The sequence below is a fragment of the Scophthalmus maximus genome, chromosome 21, assembly GCF_022379125.1.
Source record: "Scophthalmus maximus strain ysfricsl-2021 chromosome 21, ASM2237912v1, whole genome shotgun sequence".
Lineage (NCBI taxonomy): Eukaryota > Metazoa > Chordata > Actinopteri > Pleuronectiformes > Scophthalmidae > Scophthalmus > Scophthalmus maximus.
Window position 1 is genome coordinate 14,173,571 of NC_061535.1, and position 15,147 is coordinate 14,188,717.

At 46.6% G+C, this 15,147-nt stretch overlaps 1 protein-coding gene across 6 annotated transcripts in view; it reads right to left on the bottom strand.

The window, feature by feature from the left end:
• drosha (drosha ribonuclease III) overlaps positions 1-15,147 on the bottom strand; it is a 184,386-nt gene that overhangs the window by 22,881 nt on the left and 146,358 nt on the right. For all 6 annotated transcript variants that reach the window (XM_035618640.2, XM_047329704.1, XM_047329705.1 and 3 more), the window contains 2 exons: positions 9,909-9,979; positions 3,092-3,136 (listed from right to left, as the gene is read on the bottom strand). In XM_035618640.2, the coding sequence (XP_035474533.2) occupies positions 3,092-3,136; positions 9,909-9,979 (116 nt within the window). The remainder of the gene's footprint in view (positions 1-3,091; positions 3,137-9,908; positions 9,980-15,147) is intronic.

Genomic DNA, 15,147 nt, shown 5'->3' on the forward strand with positions numbered 1-15,147 from the left:
GCCGAAGAAATATGGGCCTGAATATGTTTGTTGAATCAAGAGCCGTCCTTATGGGTGCATTAATTAGGCAGCTAGAATCATCTAATTGGTCTCTGCGTGGTACAACTGTGAGCTTGTCCAAGACCTTTCTTTTCCATGGGAAAAATAAGAGAGGAAAAATTGAGGCACATACAGTAATTTCATGGTGGACATTTAAAGGCAGTGTTGTTCACGTTGACCTTGTTAAACTTGCTCCATTTCGCTGAACACCATAAAGTATCCCGAGCACAAGAATGAAGAAAGCTCCTTTCAAGGCTCTCCAGGGGAAGATGGCCAGTTTCTTCATTTCTCCCGCATCTTCTTCTTTTGTGTGTTTTGACAAGTAAAACAGCGTCTCTCCGAGTCCCCCACTTCGAGCCAGTGTACGCAAACCAAGAGATGTATTTTTCGAGCTGAGTATTTTTTTTAATTGGAAGCCCTGCTGCTAATGTCATGGCTCCATCTCCCAATATGTCCTCAGAAACATTTCTTTCCTCCCCTCTGTTAATTATCGAAAGGCGTTTTAAATGTCATGCATCACAACTAACGACATCTGACGAGGTTCAGCACTCACAGGCGCGAGCTATACCCTTCAGGGGAACGGCCGGCAGCAAGGCTTCAAACGCAGTGAGGAGAAAGAAGTGGGGGGGGGGGAATCAACAGCGGTTATGAAAAAAAACCAAAACTTTTGAAATGGCTTCAAAGCATCACTTTCAGCTCAGTCCAGACAGAAAGCAGGATCAGAGCCGAGGTCTTCTGAGGCCCGACGCTCGTGTATCTCTCCCCGATAAACCAAAGGAGAAATTTAGAAATCAACGTAAATGATGTTCTGAGAAATTATTCTCGATGGGCTTCGGCTGACGATTGCACCGGTGCGAATCCAGCGAACATGGGAAAAGACATAAAGACGCGCCTGTCGACCGTGAAGCGCACCACTGCGCCCTGCGGGGCACGCTGGTGGCACGGCTAATGTATGCGTGTACGCCAAAGACGGGTGTGTATGCATAATTACCCACGCCATGGCGAGCCGCCATTGCCCGTCCTCTCAAACCTCATTAAGACGGCTCCTCTTTTTCGCCGCCGTTTAGTAGTCGACCTGTTTGCCAAGCAGGGGAAAGGGGAGGAACCACCTTGTTTCCACGCGACAACAATGTTGGCCAATATAAATCAATCATGGAACAAACTAGGGCTGCAACTCACGATTATTTTCATTATCGATTAATCGATTAGTTGTTGGGTTCCTAAAATGTCATAAAATGGTGAAAAATGTCGATCGTGTTTCTCAAAACCCTCAAGATGGTGTTTTATTTTGTGCACAGACCAAAGATATTCAGTTTACTGTCACAGAGGAGCAGAGAAATCAGAAAATATTCACATTTAAGAAGCTGAAACAGAGAATTTTGCCTTTTTATTATCAAAATAATAATTGATTAACTGTTGCATCTCTAGTCGCCCTCATTATGGCGAGCAGGTGAAAGGGAAGGAATTACCATGTTACCACGCGGCGACAATGTTGACCATAATAAAACCAATTATGGAACAAACAAATAAATAATCTGACGAATGGGAAGATGTTTTCTTTTCCTCATATAAATCTGCTTGGATAATATCAACTCCAGCCAAAAGGTCAAGATGCTATCAAGCTACCAAGAGGTTGGTACAATTTAACAGGCATTACCCCACCGGCGGGGGGGTTGGAGCGCAGCGAGCGGTAATGAGGCCTCAGCTCTGAAGCGGCTAATCGCTGCTCATGCAGCAAACTGTGGAGGTTCTCGTCGCAACACACAACTGTTGTCGGGTCGACCCTGGGGGCAGCAGCAGCAGCCCGACCACGCTGCCAGGAAGGGGGGGGTGTCCGCACCCAACCCAGAGTGTATTCTGAGCACTGACAAGCAGCTCATAGGAGAAAAAAACATCCAGACGCTCCGTTGATCTCCAGCGTTTTTGTGGATGAGAAGTACAGGGGTGAGGAGGCGACGAATAAATATATACAGAGGGATTTTTTTTACGTAAACAGAAACAATGTTTTTTAAGGCCAAGTTACACGGATATGCAAAAAGACGCACGTGAGAAAATGCAGCGACACGCGCAGGAAGATGAAGAGAATTAACCGCTTAAAGACGACACACACACACACACACACACACACACACACACACACACACACACACACACACACACACACACACACACACACACACACACACACACACACACACACACACACACACACACACACACACACACACACACACACACACTTTCTCCTCACAAACACATCACAGAGAGAGCGAAGGATGTCTCACGGTCCCTGGAGGCCCCGTGTGATTCGCGACTGTAATCCTGTTATGGCATCTTTGATCTCTTCTTCCAAATCCTAATTTCAAACAAACACTGTTGACATGTTCAATGTTTCTGGGCAGATCGTGTACGGCAGAGAACGGGACTACAGAGACACAGAGAGAGAGAGAGAGAGAGAGAGAGAGAGAGAGAGAGAGAGAGAGAGAGAGAGAGAGAGAGAGAGAGAGAGAGAGAGAGAGAGAGAGAGATGCCGGAGAAAGGGGAGAATGATGCGGCAGAAGAAAGAGTAGAGAAATGAGCGATGGCGAAAAGGGAGAGAGAGACGGAGTAAATGAAGAAGCGGATTAGGGTCTCAAGTAAAAATGGAGAGCTGGGGGAGACATGGGAGCAGAACAATGGAGACGAGTGGAAGGCTACCGGGGGCCTTGTGACAGCTATACAGCTCTCAGTCAGCCTCGGGCAAGATAACTAACAGCAGGCCCACCTCTGTTAGCAACACACACACACACACACACACACACACACACACACACACACACACACACACACACACACACACACACACACACACACACACACACACACACACACACACACACACACACACACACACACACACACACACACACACACACACACACACACACACATATTCAGGCTGGAAAACTTCAAAGATGGGAGAACAGTTTTGTGTCTTGGGGGGAAAGGTGAGTTTTAATGAGAGGCAACTTGCCAGAATAAACATCAATAATAAAAAAACATCTCGACTGACCTGCAGGGGGTGCGGTGGGAAGTGGAGCCAGACCTCCCGAAGGTCCTGTGAAGACAGAGGAGGAAGAGAGAGATGAGGAGTCAGAGATTATTATTTTTCTGTTTTTGCAAATATCATTCGAAAGATTCATCTACAGGAAAGCGAACATGGTGATAATTTCCTTGCTGTTCCAATTTCAAGTTGTCAACGCACGGTGACGTCACCCCGTCGGTTTGTAAGTTTGTTTTGAAGCCTTAAGTTTGGCATCTTTGTCCAGCACCATCTTGGTTTTTTTGAAACCAGAAGTAACCATATTTGGAGGAACGACACCAAGAGCACGTCCACCTCACACCCGAGATGCAACCATTGGACGATACGAACAGTCAATCACGCTGTATCCACGCCCCAAAGAATGCAGTGCTTTATAGTCCATTTATTGCTTTTTAACGAAAGCAGTGATTTACGTTGCAACAAATAGCTGAAAGACACTAAAATGCTTCACAGAGAAGAACTTTATACGCGATTCCGCCCACAGAGGTTTAAAAAACTAAAACGTACTGTAGCAGTGTTGATGTAGCCTGAGACTTTATCTCTTCACCAACATCAGGGACAACACACCTCTTGCTTCTCAACGCTAAAAATCAATTTGACACTTGATAATAAAGTTATTATTGTTTTTTTTATCATGGGGCAAAATAAAAAAACAATGACCCAATGATGATGTGCCTCTGATGGCTACTGTGTGAGTGGGGACACTCCGGGTTCCTCGCTCCCGAGTGCTTTAAAGGTGCCATCAGCAGCCCCAGTGGGAGGCAATGAAATAACAGCAAATGAGTCAGCAGGTGGAGGGTTGTGGGATCTTTTAAAAGAGGCGTGTCCGTCTCTGGAGACGCACACCGACAGTGTGTCGCACTCCTCGTGCCTCCCCTGGCTGTGGAGAGAAACACGTGCAATGTCAACATGTTTCCTCAGCGCTGCTCTTGGGGTATAAACCACACAAGATGGAATGGTGGAGAGAGAGAGAGAGAGGAGAGAGAGAAAGTTGTTGCCAGGGACGACAAAGCAGTTTTCAGGGCCTGGGGTCTAAAGTTGTTAGGCGATACGGACGTCTGCCAGGGCGTCTTGAGTACGGCATCACTCAGGTGTTCTAAAAGTTTCAAGGAGATAAAACATTAAAATCGCGAGGCTAGAGTTGCGCTGGGGTGCTTGTCTTCTTCTCAAGCTCACCCAGCTGGCAACCCCGTTGCCTTGAGCAGCCGATGAAACATTCATGAAAGTGGTCAATACATTTGAGCAAAATGCTTCTTTCTTTTTGGTTGCCGGTCTCGGCCTGGGACGGGAGTTGAAAAGCACCGGGTTCATAGCAGGTATCAAGTCAACCACGGAGCCGGGCTTGTGAACACAACACGGCTCCCCTCGGCTGTCCGGGGCGGCATCGCTTAAAGGGAAAGTCAATAGCACTGACTAATGGATCGCTTGCTTTTTCCGACGGGCTGATTTTTCTTTTCACAAATTGGCATTAAATAAAGATACGTCGCACATTCAAAGAATATGGAAAGGACCTGAGATCAAGAAAACACCGGAGAGAATGAAACAAAGAGAGAGAGAGAGAGAGAGAGGATGTGAAGTACACACACTAGTGTGCGTCGGCTTGTGATTAAAATCCATCCACAGGGCGCACACGCGATCCGCCCACACGCTGTATATAGCTTCGAACAGCTAATGTTTCAATTACAGCCATTGCGAAGACAAGGCAGACAATGATTAAGCCAGCATCGAGTGGGGATTTAAGAATAACAACAGGGGTTTTTATTTTTTCTCTCTCTTTCTCTCTCCCAGCTCGAGGAAGGTATAATTACTGGGGGCACAAATCATCATGCGCAGGAGTTGAATCGCAGCCATTCGGAGGCTGGAGCTCTTCTGGTAACAAACAGGAAAGAAAAAGAAGAAAAAGAAAAGCATATGCAAACATGTTTATATGAGTTTATTTGAGTGTCAACGATCTTCTCGTCGTGATAAGGAGTCGAAATTGAACAGCGTCTTGATGAAAGTGCCTATGATCTCCGTTTAAAAGGTCCGGCTTCAAATCAGAGCTGCTCCAACCCACGGGGGGGATCCAGAGACAGGCATGGTCTTGCGCACACACAGGGGGACACAAGTCAACTGTGAATAGGCAACACCTCTATTCCCTTTCTACCACATACACCCACACACCCACACACACACACACACCCCCACACACCCCCCCCCCCCCACACACACACACACACACACACACACACACACACACACACACACACTTCTCCAGCCCCACACAACCCCCAGGATTGTTGGGCCATCCATGATTGGGACATGATGGTGCTTCTTCTCTGACAAGGTCCAATGCTCCCTGACAAATTTGTCTCTAGCTAGGGGCTGCCAATCAATCCATCAAACATGGTAGTTCAGCAGAGGAATCGATAAAGAGATAGCTGCTGCTGCTGCTGATCAAATCCAACATAAAGCAGGGGCCCTACCTACCAGGCTCTGCCGTCAATGAACGGTGAAGGTGATCTTCCGAATATGGGGAAAAACTAATGTCGACACTTTGGTGAAGTCCATTGCTCGCTGTTCATGAGGTCGAGGTTAAGGGGGCACTCCCTGTGTGTGGGCCTGTGAATGGGAGAAAGATGACCTGTGAATGAATGTGCACATGCTTTAGTTCTCAAGGCTTATTACCGAACCGAGGAGGCAGCCGAGAGGGGGGCGTACGCACACTCTCATTCAAACATGGTTAATATTAGCCACGGTCGCCACAGGACAAATTGCAAGGATCTGAACAGAGGAAGGGGCGTTGAGGGGATGAAAAAGTGGCAGAAAATGTGGCCGTGGTTCCTGCAGCAGAAAACAAAGAAAGACTCGCTCATTATCAGGCGAGACGGAAGTCCGGCAGGAAGCGTCGCTGCAGAAGAGAAAACAGACGGAATCCACCTCAACGATGCTGCGAGTGAGAGGAGCGGGCCTTCGTGTGGAGGGAGTCGTCATCCAGCCTTTAACCTGTGCGATCGTGTACGCCTAGCACACTCTACTGGTGTAGCAAGAGATCAAAAACAAAGAGGCACGGGACTCATGTGTTGTTAAATCCACTGAATTCAAATTAAAGATTTGAAGGAGTTCAGACCTGCGATTGAAAAAACCCTTTGTGGTGTTGCATGGAGAAAAGAGGGCGGTGAGGAGGGAGAAGCCTGCCATGCCACACCGCCGACCACCGCAGTGCCATGGTGACCCGTCTCAGTTGTCAAGGCAACCTCTGTTCGATTTTAAGGTGTTTGTTTGGAGTGTGTGCGTGCTTGTGAGGCGGCGTTAATAAAAGCCAAACAGATTAGCCCGCGGGGCAACTGGTGAGATCATCATTATCGTGATTGCTCCTCATAAGAGGCACTTCTTTCCCCCGGGACGCTGCGGCGGCGGCGGCGGCGACGCCGAACTGCTGTCGAGTCCAGGTTGGGAGCAATTGAGCAGCTCCCCCTGAAGGAGACGCTTCCTGCCTCTCTCTGCTGATGCTTTAATACCCCATCCACAAGTAATGTCATTAGCAAATTAGAATCTATTGTTTCCTTCGGGGGGCCTCTCTGTGCGCAATGAAGCTAGATTCCGTCGTCAGCGTTGGGCTCCGCCGATCGGGAACCTGTGTCGGCAAAAGGTGATGTGTTGAGAGAGAGAAACAAGGAGGACGGAAACAGAATGCCCCGGTCATGAATGCCACACCAATTAGGGAATAACAGAGAGAGGGGGAGGGCCACTGTTTGTCTGGCTGGGTCTTGAGGTGGAAATTACACACCTGCTTTGCCTTAGGTAGTTCCATTCTGAATTTTTACCTCCAGGCTTGAAAAGCCTTTTACTTTGACTTTGTCATAAGAGGACTGGAGCGAAACATCTGTGGAGGGTAATGACATCCCGAGAATGGGAAAAGAGAAACAAGAGGGAGAGCGAAAAGAGAGACACCAGGCGGCTTCCTGTTGTTACAGAGAGGAGAGGGAGCGCACGGGGGGCTGATCGCCCATGTGTGTTTGTTACCACATGGACAAAATTGGAGAGAGAGCGAAACCTTCGCCGGGGTGTGTGATGGAGAAAAATGTATTGTCCTTCGGTTTTGCACAGCATCTCATTAGTCTGGTAATGTTCTGTGTGAAGACCCATTCTGACATGTTACGGTGGAAAATATAAAGAAGGATGCAAGTGGTCCTCTCCGTCCATCTCTGCTCCCCACTCCCCCCATCCCCCTCATACCACCTGGCTGTTGTTTGGCTTTCTGGTCCGTGTCCATCTGTCTCCCCTCGGTTTGTGTGACAGAGCGGCCATCAGGCGGGGGTGGAAGGGGGCGGGGGGGAGTGAGAAGAAATGCTATTTCCATCCTCCGGCTGCACGTCCGAAAAAACTTTAAAACATGACTTCTCTCTCTGTCACACCAAGTCAATAATGCTCCATCTTCGGGCGTTCATGGTAGTACCGTATTCCATACACTGTGGTTTTACTTTGCAGAGTTTCAATACTTTTGTGTAGCACACCTTGGACAGAATACTGTCACAGGTGCACACTTGACATGATCGGCTGTCAGGCTGGAGGGGATTGGCCTTCTTCTGGATTGGTAAAGTGTGTGTGTTTGACAGCTGAGGGCCCTTGAAGAGTTCCACTCCATATGAAGGATTTTCTGCGTTTCCATTTAATACAATATGTCCACGTCGTAACAAACTCCTAAAGAGAGACACGGAGGACGGTCCATTCAACGGTCAGAGCTGGAGGACAGCTGCCTGGCTTTGTGTTCAACACCATTCAGGGACCAATAACTCCCATCAAGAGTTATGACACCTCCAGTATGTGGGATTTTCCATTTCCTGCAGATTTTATATGCATGGAGTTCATCAGGGCTCGATTTTGGGTCCCAATCTATTTTTATTTACATGCTCCCTTTCTGGTTAAATCCACTTTTACTGACGGGGACTTTTATTTTGCAATGATAAATAATTATATGCATAATTTCAATGAAGGAACTTTTTATTCTGTTCCAAGTTGCCTGGTTGATATTATCTTAAAACTTCATCTGACAAAAGGACGATGGTGTTTATTCCGTTTTATCTTTGAAGGTCGTGTACAAAGGCTCATTAAATCATGTTCTTTAGCTTTTATAGATTTGGAGAATGTTATTTATGCTTTTATTCTTTTTATTTATGGTCAGTCCATTCTTTTTTTGTGCATACACTACAAAGCTCATACTGAAGCTGCACCTTTGAGTAGAACAAAGAATATAGATCACATATCCCCATTTGGGCGTCTTTTTTACAGGCTTCCATTTAGAATTGATTTTAAGATCTCACCGATTACTTAAGTGTTGAACGGTTTATCTCCTGTCTAGTCCCGTCTGCATCTCGGAGTGTCCTCGCACACCGTTCATTTTCGATCCTGACATGCACTTTGTTATCATTATTATAAATTACACCATACGCAATGATTTCACCCAACATGGACCACAATTTAAAGAGTTCTCTGCACCTTGTATCATACTCATTGTCTACTTCAGTTCCCCCTTTTTTCCCTGCAAATACACCTTTGTGTTTCTCCATGCTTGTTGCACAGGGACGCTCCATCTGGAGATTCTAACATAAACTCGCCTAATTCTTCTCTCATCTGTTTTTTCCTCTGCGAGTGATGAAACAAACACCTGCACCCTGTGTCCGATCATCAGCGAGACCACCAAGGAGACGTGTAACAGCAGGCGTCTTCTGTAGCCATGGGATACGGATGTGCTCGATGCTGTTGATATCTTTTACATTGGAAAACAAATGTTTCTCATTGTCTATATGGCGACTGACGTTTTTGATCAGCCTTGATCGTGATGTATCCGATTCCAACAGATGCTGCACTGCTCTTTATAGTGCGGTTATGAAAATCTTCTTTTTTTTTTCCACACGCAATTATTCAGCTGATCCTAAAAGTCGGAATCTGTCATCACACAGATAAAGAGCTCCACGTCATTACAACTCAGTTACTTGATAAGCGCTGTCTCCAAACCAAGGAAGTTTCATCTTTCCACAAAGAAAAACGATACTCCAACGCTCAGCACTAAAACACAATCACTGGCAACACAGTTGCAAATAAAGAGCTAGAAATTAAAAAAGATTAAATTCTTGATCTTGAACATGGAATGGTTTAATTTAGTAAAAAGGCTTTTGTGTGTAAAACTATTACTACTTCTACGGCTATTCTTTTTAAAATCCTTTCAACTCCAGTTCCAGGTGGGTGATTTACTGATCCTCTTCCCCTGATGTTTTGTGGTGTGAAGTTCTTTTTTTGAGATTCAGGCCCTTGGCCCCGGATCTGGTCTCTCAAAGAAGACTGAGCGATTCTGATCAAACACGTCTGATTGATAGTCGTGTGTGTGCGTCCCCAACCTGCTGCTATATACTTGACCTAGTATATGCAAATACTGATCCATTCATCAATTATTCAAGCCTGATGATCTGACGCACACATGCACTGTAACATACGCACGCCATGATCAACCTGTTTTTGCTGCTTTTCCCCCCTTCTCAATGTACACAAAACACAGCCAGTCAAAAAGTTTTACAGGATAAAGTGGGATTATTGTTATTCGGAGGCCTTCATATCCTGCAATATGTGGTCCTTTGCCAAAATACTGAGTGAGAGTTTGAACAAATAAAAGATTGTTGTCTTCCGCAGATCAATATAGGAATATTTCGTTTAGTGTGTCTGCTGCTCAACACACTTGTGTAAATATCCATTCTCTACATAAAACTGAAGAGGCGAGAGGCTGTGAGTCCAAATCTATTCTGCCAGTTACCTCTGTGTTGAAAAGTAGTCGACCAAAGAGCTGCCGAGCCTCGTCCAGGCCTCCTTCCAAATACACAGCACCTGGAGAAAAAAATAAAAAAATAAAATCACACATACAGTCAACGAGAAAATAAGGATGAATGAAAACGAAATCAGTAGAATAAAGTTTATTCAGGAAGCGAGAGGAGTGTTTGCTGAAAATTGTGAATCGGTTGAATTAGAACCCAACGCCACACCGGCGCAAATTTAAAGTAGCAGTGAGAAGCATGACGATCCACCAGTACTTGCTGGTGTAAAAAAATTTTTTTAGCTATTCTGAGGCAATTTCAGACTTCTCACCTAATGGAAAACTTAAAATTAATTGAACTCGGCAATGAGTTATAATTGCTTTATTAAAAAGTAGGAGAGCATTTTTATTGCTTCTTGACGGTGAAATGACCTCAGGGTTCCCGCGCAGATCCACCTCCCCCTGTCAGAGTGTGGGAGGGGGAGGAGGGGGAGGAGGAGGAGGAGGAGGAGCGGCTGTACCGCAGCAACGAGACGGAACTGGCCAAGGTCACGTAAACATCAAACTTGAGACTGTGTCACATTGTACAGACGAACACACAGAAGCTGACGAGCAGGCCCTGTGTACAACGTGTTCAAGCCCATTCATGCGCTGCGTGAACAAAAGGGTGCCTCTAGTCGCTCGCCCACGCGCTCAGGTAAACGTGTGCACATGTCCACAAAACGCACAGAATGTGCTGGATTCAATTGGATGTGGGGGGGGGGGGGGGGACCACGGACAAACACACACTCGTACACAAAGGACGAAGGGACAAAGAAAGAAATTCAATAGAAGATTGGTCCAGATTGTGGAGAGCTGCTGCCGACAAGACAAGTTTTCCCAAAAAATTCATCCATCTCACAAGACGGATGTTGAGCATCTGCACGAGTTGGTGTCCCCGTTGTGTGTTTCTTTGCTCTTCTACTGTTTCTACTAAAAAATCAGTGGAAACATCATGGTGCCTCTAAGCTGCGTACGCGTTTGGAACCATCACACTTAGGGTGGCTCATTCAATTTAGAAAGCAATAACCACCTGGCAAATTGGGTATACAATCGTGCAGCGGTTTTTTTTATGATGTGCATAAAATGAGCCGGTGGAAATGGGGCGCGGTGGCGGTCGCAACGTCTAAAAAGGCGCAAACTGCTCCCGCGGATGGCATCGGGAAAAAACATACGAGGGGATTCATCATCATGGGCGGGAAACTGTTTTCAGATGGCTAACAGGCCATTTACAAACACACACACACAAAACCCATAAAGAAATACAAACAAACCGCGCGGCACAAAGACAAACACACCCTCCTCCTCCATCTTCCTCGCTTTGCCCTTTACTTCTGAACACAGAGGGAAATTACAACCGAGCCATTTGCCTGAATGTTTCGTAAAAATTTGATTAAGCCCTGACAACGTCGTCACGGCCCCGGCAGCCGCTTTAGCGCTCATTAGCGTTTTCCGAGGCTCTTTTGCTGATATGAAAATCTAGTTGAGCGGATTTTTAGAAGGTACAACACTCATGACCGTTCAGAATCCAAACACACAAACGGCCCATAAATCATCAACTCTCCTTGAAGTCCATAAACACAGCATGCCGCCGCAGATGTGCATCAGTAAGTGAGGCCTCTGTAATAAAGGGGCGAGTGCGTCTCGCTGACCGCAGGAAGGCGCTTCTGCACAGGATGTTCTCCACTAAGCATCAGATTTGTGGTTTCACTGTGATGTGGACCTCAGTACGTAGCAGATGGTTCCTCTGGAGACTAGCTGTGGGAGGATGAGAACTCCCTCACAGCACCAAGTATTGAATGTCTTTCAACCCCCCCACTCAAAGGATAGTTGGGAGTGGGTGGGGCCGGGAGGGGAGTTTTCTTCATGTCTTGATGACACAGCACATTCGGTGAGTTCCCCACAAACGGAGGCCCTCAAAGTCACTGAGAGTCAAAAGTTTTTTGCTTCTTATTAGATTTTTTCAAAAAAAAAAAAAATGTTCCAAGAGGAAAGAGGAGGAGGAGGAGGAGGAGGAGGAGGAGGGAGAGGGAAACCAGGAGGGCCTCGAGGGGATTTATGAAAACGGTATTAAAAAATCTCAAAGCAACACCTTTGGTGTCAATCAAATGGATGAAGAAACCCAAGATATGCACTTAATTCTAGCGAGAGCACTCTTGACAAGGAGGCTGTCCGTGCAAAAAAAAAAAAAAAAATGCGAGCGTGCCCCAGAGCGATTCAATCAATGGCACAACTCGCCTGCGATCATAAAACAGAGATCTGTGCTTCACAGTCCGAACGCCGTCAGCCTGCGCGGCACGCGAGCTGACGCGCCCACAAAGACGCCCAGCCAACTCCACTGGCAGTGGCATTCTATCACCTCTCCTCAGCTCATCTCGCAGTAACGTCACGCCCGGGCCCAAATCCTGCTCTGCGGTCTCCAAGCTCCGGCAAAGGAGATGAACCTGAGGAGATATATGTACGTGAAGAATCACACCGGTCGACGTTTAAGACTCTAGAGGACGAAGAGTTCAGCGGCAGTTTATTGAATCTGAGCCTTGTATTGTAGAAGACTTTTTCTTAAACTAGGACTTGGGTGTTACAATCTCTGAAGAATCAGCAATCCGCCCACGCCTGACTGTCGTTGTTTTGGGCTCATCAGATGTAGCTACCACTACCATCCCACAACCCTATGACCTGTCGTCTGAAACTGATGCATGATGAGTTTCTGAGACGTAAAATAAACGCCTCATTCGATGTCCGAGAACAGGACGAGATGAGACGGGCTGGAAGACGCAAGTATCGAGGTGGAGACACGTGACGCTGCGTGAGCTCAGCGCGAGGTAACGTGACCCAATCATACACTTTCATTTCTTGTATTCTTGTACTTCAAGTACAAGAATTTAATTTCTTGTACTTGAATGTGTAGTGAGTCCATTTGATGCCACATTAAACTTACAGAAAGACTTATTCAACAAGTTGCCACCACTGTACAGAATCGTTAGTGTCGTTCAAATCCTCTAATCAGAGGTATTAACTTACAATTCTGAACAGGAGACGTCGGAAATAACTTTGCATTTAAGAAAAACTTCAAAATACAAAAAGACAAATTGATAAACTATATCTTTTTGTGTCTTTATTAGATGACAACAGTGTAGAGAGACAGGAAGTGTAGGAGGGAAAGAGGGAAGGTGACACGCAGTAAATAGTCCGACCTGCCGGGGAGTCCGATCAGGGACCTGCCGTCACCGTTCGACTATCGGGTCACCTTGGCCGTTTTTTACATCGCTCTTTGCGATCTTTAATTTGAAAATTCATAACATACTCAGTTAAGTTTTAATAACCAGAGCCCTAATGGAGCCTCAACCCTCCTCTGATAAATTAAAACAAGAGTTTGATGCAGGTCAGAGACAAAAACACGGCGCACAAACTTTGACCAAAGTTTTTCATCCAGTTTCACCAAGTTCAGTATATATATATAAATATATATATATCAGTCACGGCCGCGGAAGGCCCGGCCGCTAATGAATCTCCACATCTGTCAGGGGTCTAATGCAGACGGCCGCGCCGACTGTACATTGTTATGTTTAGGAATAGAATTCCAATGTCTGTGGTGCTTTCAGTGACCAATAAAAACCCAGAGTCAGGGGCATATGAAACACCAGCGGCTGACAGTCACATTAATAACCGAGAATGAATTATTCAAAAACGCTCAGGCTCTAATCCATCAAATAATATATTAAGCCGCTCCGCTCCCCCTCTCGGCTCGACGGGGGCCGCGGCGGCAGACGGACACGGAGAGAGCAACACATTAAAGGCAGAAAAATAAACAAAACCAACAAAAATATGAAAATAGAATTTTCACCACGGCAGCAATATTAAAAAAAAAGGGCGGGGCCGAGTGCAGTGTCACATCAAACATCTCACTTTCCAAAGGAGACAAGAAAAGCAACTCCACTACTGCTACTACCGTCGCAGCAATTAACAAAAGGCAGCGGCGGCACTTGTTCGACGAATACGCCGGCTGCATTGTGTTATGAATCTGATATTTCAGCAAGTGGGAGATAATCCTTTTCTCCCCGTTCTTTTTAATAGGGAGAGCTTAGAGAGAGGGGGGCCCTCACAAAGGTTCACCATCTGTATCCCCCATGGCTGCTGGCAGACGCATAATCCACCCCATCGACTGTACGGAGAAATTAGGGCCATAAAAAAAAAAAACACAGAGTGGGCCCTCTTTTCTTATTCTCTCAATTCTATTATTTTCAAAGGGGTTCCAGGAGGGAGGGAGGCGACGCGGCTTATCGTCGGAGAGGACCTGAGAGGGAGGACGGGAGGGCAACAGGCGTGCTGCGTTTTCTGTGAAATAGCGGAGAAGGAGAAGTGGTTTTCTAAAGACGAGAGGAAGTAAAGTGGGCGAGAGCAAAAGTACAGAGAGAGAGACGGAGGAGGGGAGGATGGGAGGGGGGAGGGTACAGAATGGGGAGGGGGCGCAGGCCAAAAGAGCCCAAATGAGAATGGCCCACTCCGGCAGAAGTTAATGACGAGGGATCAGAAAAGCAAGATTTCCATTCAACACTTTGAATTATTCAGGGTTGCAGGGCAGCCATTTGCATTGCAGATGCCTTTGCCTTTCCATTCCTCTATTTCTCTGCCTCTCTCTCTCTCCCTTTTCTTTCTTTCTTTCTTTCTCCTTCTCCGTCTCCAGCAACAGAGCGGCCCTGCCTCGGGGTTAGCAGATAGACACATTCTGGAAAAAGCTTCGCTCCATGCAAAGCAGGAGATTATCTGCCATTTCCCAACACGGGCACGGGTTCAACGGTCGCCGTGGCTGAGAAACAAATAAAACAAAGGTCAGAAAACATGCATAGTGAAGCCGTTAAAGCTATCTGCCGGGGTCTCGGAAATATTATGAGCGAGGTCGTATTCCTTTTCAAAATCAAAACCTGCCAAGGAAGAGGAAGATTTGAATTCACTGCATGTGGAGGTAAAAAAGGTTCGGTTCCTTTAGACAACAGGCCTGCGACACAGATCTGCAAGTGTCTGTCGACGTGGTGGGTTGCTGCTTCTTTTGGGGGAAAGTGGCGGTTTTGACGTCGCTGTCAAGACAGAAGGGCGCCGCGCCGGGATGACATGACAGCGTTTGCGTGGCCCTTGTACCATCCAGAGGCACGTGCCAGTCGCGTGAGTCGGAAAGAGGCTCAGTTCGGCGAGAGTCTGAGTGAGG